Raw genomic sequence first — 9,143 nt, 5'->3', positions numbered from 1 at the left:
ACCCAGAATGGGATTTGGTGTCGAACAACGGCGCGTGATTTAGCGAACACCCGGCGATCGACGTGGAACCTCTGCCGAACGGGGTTCTCTGACGGACGGGAGCCACAACAAGGGACACCCCTTTGTGTCTACCCCTTGGTGAAGGAGTCCCCCGGGGGGCGGGTCCCGTTTTGATGGATGATTGGTTTTTCGGGCCGTTCCACGTCGACTGGTGTCCACACCACAAATATCGATCCTACCCCAGGGGAGACCCCAGGGAACACTACTCCAGACTACGGACGAGAGGGCACCGGGGGCGTATCAAGTTTCACGTGTCTGTGTGTGTGTGTGCCATTTCCAGATGATGGGATTCCAGGTAGGCCAACGTAAGTGATTGGCTGGACTGCCATGGGTGATACCAAGGACTAAGGGTGAGGGTGATACCACACATCACCGACACAGACTGTGGCTCATGCTAATGAAGTGAAGTGTGCGAGAGACATGTAGCCTGTTTGAGCCAACAGGACTCAGGACCAGAACCGTACACACCAGCGCGGGGTTCAGCATGGATGATGGGCAGCCGACACCGACACGGAAGCCCGCCCCGGCCAACTCCGGTAGGGCCAGCGGTGCCCGCCGGGACTTGAAGAAGACCCACGCCGACTCGTGGCCGAGCAGTAGCAGCATCACCAGCAAGCGCACCTCGTTGCCGGCCAGTCCGAAGATCATCAAAACCACCGAAGATGACGTCGGCGACGTGTTCGACTACTGCAGCCCGACGGCCGTGACCACCCCGTCGACGGTGGAGCTCGACTACGTGGCCATCAGTCCACGGTTTGAGCGTAAGCTTGGTGCCTGCTATGCCGCCGTGATAGCTCCTATCGTTGACTCCTGTGTGTCTCTTTTATCCGCCCCAGGCAAGCGGTTCGAGTTCTGCTATCCCTCCGTCTCGAAGGAAGACTTCTCCAACAGCATATCAATCGACACGCACGACATCGATCGGGCGAAGAAACGAATTTATCCCAGCAAAACGCCGGACAACTCGCTCGAGAAGTAAGCAGGCACCGAATCCCCAAGAGCTGCTAATCCCTGCATCTCCTCCTCCTCAGTGAATCGATACTGGATGGGTCGATGGCAAGCTGCAGCTCACCGGGCCACAGCAGCTCGGCCGTGACCCGGACCAAGTCTCCGTCGGTCTCACCGCGCCACTCGCGCCGCCAGCTCAACAGCGAAACGATCAACATCATCTCGAACCCCGGCTACCAGGTAGGGCAAGGGAACGGCCTCCGGCATTTTGTGTCTGCTTACTGGTCAACCCTCTCCCTCTTCCCAAAATGCAGGTTCTGAGGAACTCCCACTCGACGCTCGACCGGACCTGCTCGGACAGTGTGGTGTCGCTGGTATGCCGCAAGTCCACCAGTGATCTGACGCAGGTCAGCGATGGCACCATGATGATCGGCGGTGGAGGCGGAGGTCGCCACGGTCGGCGACGCAGCAGTCACAAGGGGGGCGGGCTCGCCTTCCTGGCCAGCCGGAAGGGTTCGCGGGACTCGATCAAAAGTGCGGCCTCCAACGCGTCCGTCTTCTCGAACGAAGACCTTGGCCCTCTGGCGTTCCAGGCTTCGGCCCGCGGGCGCCAGCGGAGGACGTCCAACTTTCTGGAGCTTCCGGTGCCGGACCACGCGCGGCCCCGCGTTTGCTCGTTACCGGAGCGGCCATACAATCCGCGCCAGAGCGACGACCTGTACCGGTTACGGCACTTCTCGATCAGCAAGGGCACGGTCGTCAACTGTGGCGACTCGATCATCTCGCGGCGGTCCAAGAGCAACACCAGCGTCAACTCGACCGCCAGCCGGTAAGTCGAAAGGGGCGCAGGATGGCGCAGACGTCAAGTGACACATTCCCATTCTCGCATTCCGATAAAACCGACCAGGGCCAGTGAACGGTCACCCTTCGAAGGATCGTGCTGTGGTGGAGGGTACGCTACCGTCGACTCGCTTCCATCGTCCCACGGCGATGAGGACGACGAGAGTGAACCAATCCCTACCAGGTAAACGGACGTCGGAACATCTTTTTTTCCAGAGTATGAATCCTAAAACCAATTCTCGATCTTTGGCTCCACTTCCGCCAGGTACCGCGTGGTGATGCTGGGTGACTCGGGCGTTGGCAAAACGGCACTGGTTTCACAGTTTATGACGTCCGAGTACATGCACACGTACGATGCTAGCCTTGGTAAGTTACGCGGGCCAAGAGTTGGTCCTATCAGGGGTTGCTATTTGAAGTACTGGACTGTATTGCGCCACTTCGTGTCTAGACTAAATCAGAGGTTGTTTTCATTGGACTAGACTCTAAGGGGATTAGCATTTGAGAAAGTAATTCATAATTAGCAAAAACGAATTATACAGAAAATCAGGTTGAACTACAAGCTTGAAAAAAATACAATCAAAGGGTAAAGTTATGTTAAATCACGTGGCTGGACACACGGTCTAAAAACGGACGCTTCACGTGGGATCAGCACAAGTTCAAGAACGTAACATAGTTTCCAAGCTATAGCCAGCATACGTTCGTTACGGAATTTTCTATTATTACGTTACTTTTTTAATTAATCAGCATTGGTTGATGTGGAGCCCTGCCGCCAGTGGCCGAACGGGGAGTGAAAAATTTGCTCCCACAACATTTCACGGGCACCATTACAGGCTCATCGTCTCTAACAATCTACCGCCGCGAAACTGTAATGTTTCAATCACCGAGCGCCCCAGGCCCAGCTGGTCGAGACTACCTGACGTAGGGGGGTGGGCCAAAGGTTAATTTGATGAGACCTAATTATGTGCAAAAACGAAAAGTGGGTTACAATATATGATCCTCTCTCGGAGGCGGGCAAACAGACAAGAACACGCACACGGGGGGTTCGCACACAAACCGCAATTTGAGACTCCGAATCCGGGAAAACACCGGGTGCCCCGAGGGCTGCTGCGCGGCGTGTTGAAGAATTTTCCAGAACGTGAAGCGAGGCACGTCGGGGCCACGCGGTCGGTCGGCAGCATGATTAATTTTGATGCCCAAAGGAGGCGGCACGGCAAGCCATAATTAACATCGCACATCGCGCCGAGGCGATGCCTGTCTTTTTCTGCACGTCCGCTTGCTTCAATCGGTTTCCGTGTTTTTTTTCGATTTTCCGATTCCGTTTGTCACGATTCTTCCCAGATGATGAGTTCGGCGAGAAGACCGTCAGTGTGCTGCTGGACACCGAGGAGTCCGAGATGATATTTATCGATCACCCGAACGTGGAAATGAGTGTAAGTATCGGTCTGTAAAAATGTGTCACAAATAAGCTTGGATCAAAGCAACACTCGCCATTAGATAAAGTCTGTCAATCATCGGTTTGGTTAGTCGCTTAGCGTAAGGTTAGGGGGCTGCTGATGCTTTGAACTTTCGAACGAACTTTTTCAAACTTCGGAGTCGACCCTTTCACCTACGATATCCAACCATCCGACGGTCGTGTCTTTTAAGTACAGCCGTGGCAGAAGTGGAATAATTTTCATTAACCTAATTTACACTCGAACGCCGCTCGGGCCTATATTTAATTTACGCTTAATTTTCCTATTCAAATTCCAACTTGTTCATTTTTCCCCCCAAAAGAGAGGAAAACTAAAGTAATCGTATCGTTCCGTGCCGCAGTTCCGGTAGAACTTTCTGGTTGTCTGGACCACGGCACGGCACCCAAGTATCACACAAATATGTTTGATGATGGTCGAAACGTGACAATTTCCAAGGTCGTGGCCGAGTGGCCTTGTTCCACCCCCGGGCGCCGATGTGGGCGAACGAATGTCGACCAATATTGGCCGATTGGCTGCGGCCGGTCCGGCCTGCACCTGAACACACACGAATGCATAAACACACTCCACATTCCGCAGGTGGAAAACTCGTTGTCAACGTACGAACCGCACGCCTGCGTCGTCGTCTACTCGATCGTCGATCGGAACTCGTTCCGGGTGGCGGAGGAAATACTCAACTACCTCTGGTCCGAGCACTACACGAAGGAAAAGGCGGTCATCATCGCGGCCAACAAGTCGGACCTGGCGCGGGCCCGAGTCATCACCACGGCCGGTAAGCCTGGGGGAAGGGGACTGAAAACCGGACATGCAGCAGAGTGACCTATAATCGGCACGGGGTGGCACTTTTGTGTGTCATTTGTTTGTTGTTTTTTTGCAGAGGGCAAACACTTGGCCACTTCGCGTGAGGCAAAGTTTATCGAAACTTCAAGCGGAATTCAGCACAACGTCGACGAGCTGCTGGTTGGGGTGCTCAAACAGGTAAGTCCGCCTGTTACCTCCCGTTACCCGTAATGGTAGTAAATTTATCTGTGCTCTCCGCCACATCCGCCGGACAGATACGCCTGAAGGAGCAGCGCGAGAAGCGGGCCAGCGCCACGAACCTGCGCAACTCGCGCACCCAAATGTCGCTGCACATCGCCAAGGAGATTCTGCACAAAATCTGTCTCACCGACATCACAAAGTCCAAGAGCTGCGAGAATCTGCACGTCCTCTAAGCCTGTACGAAGGACGCGTACTTGGAAGATCCCACAATGCAGCAGAACCGTCGGAAGCCGCCGGACCGAGTTTTCCCACCGAGAAACGAAGGAAACGTCGGAAGGTCTACCGGACACCGGAGATCGTTGGCAACATTTATATAAGAAGAGAACCGAAACAAATAGAACTCTACTTCCTTACGCGCTATCGCACTTCTCTACATCAGCAAAGACTGGCATATATACACAAGGGAAACCTTACTGAAAACATATGAAACGTGCGTGTGTGGGTGTGTTTGAGGTTCCAACACGCTTCTTTACACAATGTGGACACTGTGTCCGCCTTTTCTTTTGTTTCTCGGATTGCTTACGGGATTGATTCCGGACGAAACACTAAACTCTCTTAAATGCTAAACAAGCTCAGAATGCGTATCTTATTAAAATTATCCTTAAAACGGAGGGCCGAGAAGAAGACCGTAAAACTAATGTGTTGATAAAGTGTTAGAGAGCAAAAGGGATAAAGATGCAGGATGTCTTTACAAAACCTAACTATTATATAAATATTGATATATGAAAACAAAACTATATATATATACAAATATTAACATATACAAACAGAGAGTATACACACGTGTTAGACCGGATATTTACGGATGTGTCAAATGGAATAAAACCCAGGAGGTGGTTTGTTGTGTAGAATTAACAAAGCAAGAGAAAATAATGACTTTCCGCGACGCTTTTAGTGGTATATCAAAAGAAAGTACTAAGTAATTGGTATTTAGTGGATAATGGATGACGTCTGTGTGTGTGTGTAACGTTTTCACACTATTGTTTCCTTGTGAACAAAAGCATCCCTTTCTATCGCTTCACCGCTGGCTCGTGCGCCCACAGGGACACTCTTCGCTGCAGTCCTCAGTTGGACAGCACAAAGAGGCGCAACAAAATGTTGGTGGCAATTGTGGCAGCCACCCATGAGCCACGAGCGAACTGCCGACAACTGTTCTCACCTCCCTTTTTGCACTTCCGACGGCGCAGAATGCAGAATCGACGCCTGAAACGGACATATCTTGGGCCGAACCGAAACAAGGAGACCGCATCTAGACAGGCAGCATAGTAACACGCCGTCAGCTTTAAGTCAGCGATGAGGCCAAGCGTGGACAGGAACGATGGCACAATGCTGGAACATGCCTTTGGTTTTTTGCATTTATCCAAACATTTGCCGTTAATTTGACTCACAATTCGATATTAAAATAAGAGCAAGCTAGGGGAACAATCAAAGAACAATATTGGCTTGACCCGAGGTACTATGAACTGTTGTTACTAATTTGCATAGCAGAACCCCACCCCCGTTCGCAGGGCGCTGCGCGGCCTAAATGGCAAACGAAAACCTAGCACCTAAACTATACGACGATGCGATGCGATTGCGAAGGCGATTTATTTGATTTGCTTCTTCTTAGTATATGAAGTGTCTGTCTGAGGAGATCGAACAGTTTCAAAAAGACCTAAAAACCTACATTGTAAGCAGCGCAGCAGCGCAAGAACGGCACACGGCAGTGTGCTTTCTGGGGCCGTCGGGGCGTACGAACTTTGTAGAGATTGTATAAACTATTGCGATTAGATGCTGACCTGTCAATTACACACACAATAGTGGTGGGAGATTGTTTCCCCGTTTTCTGTTCCGTGCAGTGGCAAAGGGAGACTAGACTGCTTATACCGCCGGCGGTCCTGTCTCTGTAGGTGTACTAGATTCATGTGCCAGTAGATTCATTTGTGTGACGCTGTGTACCGTGCTCGAAGCATGGTGTTATAGAGGAGGGATATTGGTCGAACCATTAGTGAATTAGCGGACGTCCTCTTTCCGTTTCCGTATCCTGCGGGCAAATGGGCGCCCAATCGTCTGACCACACACTCTCTGTTGTTCTGGTGACCAATCAATTCTCAAGCTGATGGACACCTACATAGAAGTCGTTGAATCGGTGTAAAGAACTGTTAATCTCTCTGTTCTCGGACAAAGCTAAAAGACTTACAGAAAGAGGCACACACATGCGAAGGGACGAGTTACGAATTTTTCACATCCCAACGCCGGTACTTGTGCCGGGAGTTCTTAATTGCAAAATGCCGAACGAAAATGGGTATTGTTTCCGAAATGTTTAAAAACACAAAAATAAGGTGCAAGGACGCTCGCGAAACGCTTCATTCACGGCCTCCGCTCCGTTAACCGAACGACCCTTTCTCTCTGGGGGGAAACTGAAATGTGTAACAAAAAACTGAAATGAATATACAGAAAATAAATCACTATAAACATGGACAAAATACAATGTTGTTTGCAATGTGCAACGGTTACCGTATTTTTTTTTTATTTTTTTTATTTGATCACCGTTCAAGCAGTAAAAAAATTGCAATAGTGTTTGACGTTTTTTCGAGCAGTTACGTTTTCTTGCAGCAATCCGCGAGCTCGAAAAATGGTGTCCGCTCCGCAGCCAACCAGTTCATAGTTTTTCCTGCGCCATGTCTTCAATACTTTAAGTGTGCCATTCGAACCGGTTACCGTAATCTTTTATAATAAATGTTTCGACTGCAGCACTTTGGATGAGTTTTCCACCTTCTAATTGACTGATAATAGTCAAACGGAACCCCCTTTAGAGCTTTCGGTTCTTCCTTTAACCTTTAACGATTCTTTTGATCAATTTCACATCGATAAACGCCCTATTTTCCTAATGTCCTTCTTTTTGGACCCAACCAACGCATGTTTTTTTTTTGTGGCGGAATCGATCCACCCAACGTGACCTAACACTTCCCAACGCCCTGCCAATTAGTTACGAATTTTTCACCCAAAAGCCCACCTGCCTGACACATTGAGGAGAGCAGCGTCCAAAACCAAAGCTCAGGAAAGGAAATGGTTCCAACACGGTGCGCGATTGACCACCCGGCAGGCCCCAGCGATACCGCACTGCGATGGTAAAAGTCAAGTGGGGCCTGGTGGCTCATCAATAATGATGGCTTTTCCTGCCTGGCCTGCCCAACACGACCCCAGGCTGAGCTGCAGTTTTCCTCCGTAACCTACATTTCGGCCGGTGGGCATTTTTTTTTCTCCACCGGCTTATGGAAGCTTTTCTCGGTTTTTCCTTTTGGTGAGCATCTACGCAATGATTACACCGCGCGCGCGCGTTCGCTCGCGGCGATGAGAAATGGAAATTGTAATAATAAATAATAATGACACGAACACACACACACACAGGAGTTCTTCTAAGGCCTCTCCGCACGAGGCCGCCTCCTCTACGGTGTGTTTCGAAACTCCACCAAAACACTTCTGTTCAGCAACAATTACGGCACACCCCGGTGCGGTGTGTGTGGTGGTGCAGTCCTTTCTCGGCCCCGGCCACCGAAGGCGGCCAGCTCCCGACGGATTGCCGGTGCCGAGGTGCCTATTATATCATTTCGAGCCGTTTCGGAGCCCGTTGATAACGGCCTGGATGGTTGCAGGCCGTTACTGGCAGTTGGGGCTGCGATTTGAGATTTTAAATCGATTTCCCTCTCATTATGGCCATTCGAGGCACGCGAGGCACGTTCGATTGATAGGAGTCGGATTTCACACAAAAGAAAAACCAATAGACCAAACTCACCTTACAAACAGACGAGCTTGTTCTGGGCAATTCTGGGTTCTCTCCCGCTTTTCGGGGGGGGCTCCAGCATTCCTGCACAGGTTTTCGTGTTATTCCGAATTCTTCAACTTCCGCGGGGCGGTCGGAGTTGGTCTGTTCTTTTCGCGAGAGGGGGTTCATTCAACCAATAGACAGTAACACCAGCAACAAGCAACGGGTTTGCTTGATGCCTGGCCGCAATTTGCATTTGCACGTTCGATTAATTAGCAGAATTTGAACGGTACCCGGTGGCCGGCGCCTGGCCAGCGATCGGGAACGGTTCTACGGTTCTGCGTGACGGCGTGGCCGTTATTCTGACCGGGGCCGGTGTCTCCAGAATTCCAAAAAGGAAAGACACACCACCACAGCACACCCGTTGCCAATTCAATTTGCCGTTCGCGTAGTCGAGTTGACCGATGGTTGGACCACGACAACGACGACGGCGGCGGAGAAATCCCCGGGAACATGTGTCGTCGCGGGCACGTAAAATTAGATCGGCCAACCGAGAGCAGCCCCCCGGGGGGCCTCTGGCAAAACGGTACTTGGCGGGTACATTCGCTGTGGATCAAGCGTTTGCGAATCTCTCGACGCGCGTGTCTCGTTAGTACGTGGCGCACATTAATCTCACCTACCGAGCCCCGTCCCGGATATTCTCGCGCATTGCGGACACGGATCACGTGTCCCCCCCCTCACGCAGTCTTTTCCCGACTGACAGACAGAGCTGAGTCCGATTCCCGCCCTAGCCTCGGCTGACCCACATACACGATCGATGGCGGCCCGATCGATGGCGGAGACCCGCGGGGCCTCGTCAACGCTGGAACCGATCGACCGATGGCCGGTTAACTCACTTCTCCACGGTTCGGGCTCGTTAGCATCTTGGCGACCAGGCACAGGTGACCTAGGCGCAGCTAACTTAAGTTCTGATCCGGACGCCGGAGGCACACATTCCACTTCGAAGCAAGGGAGATGAAATGGGTCACCGGTTTTTTGGTAAA

At 51.4% G+C, this 9,143-nt stretch overlaps 1 protein-coding gene across 1 annotated transcript; it reads left to right on the top strand.

The window, feature by feature from the left end:
- The first annotated feature begins 544 nt into the window (after positions 1-544).
- LOC128279182 (arf-GAP with ANK repeat and PH domain-containing protein cnt-2-like) lies at positions 545-5,144 on the top strand. Its single transcript, XM_053017901.1, has 10 exons — positions 545-821; positions 897-1,032; positions 1,089-1,245; positions 1,320-1,834; positions 1,913-2,029; positions 2,111-2,211; positions 3,184-3,275; positions 3,894-4,086; positions 4,192-4,292; positions 4,370-5,144. Exons 1-10 carry the CDS (start codon positions 545-547, stop codon positions 4,526-4,528), a joined length of 1,848 nt encoding a protein of 615 aa, XP_052873861.1. The 3' UTR covers positions 4,529-5,144.
- The last annotated feature ends 3,999 nt before the right edge of the window (positions 5,145-9,143 follow it).

This window comes from Anopheles cruzii, chromosome 2 (assembly GCF_943734635.1).
Source record: "Anopheles cruzii chromosome 2, idAnoCruzAS_RS32_06, whole genome shotgun sequence".
Taxonomy (NCBI): domain Eukaryota; kingdom Metazoa; phylum Arthropoda; class Insecta; order Diptera; family Culicidae; genus Anopheles; species Anopheles cruzii.
This window is presented reverse-complemented; position numbering and strand designations above follow the sequence as displayed.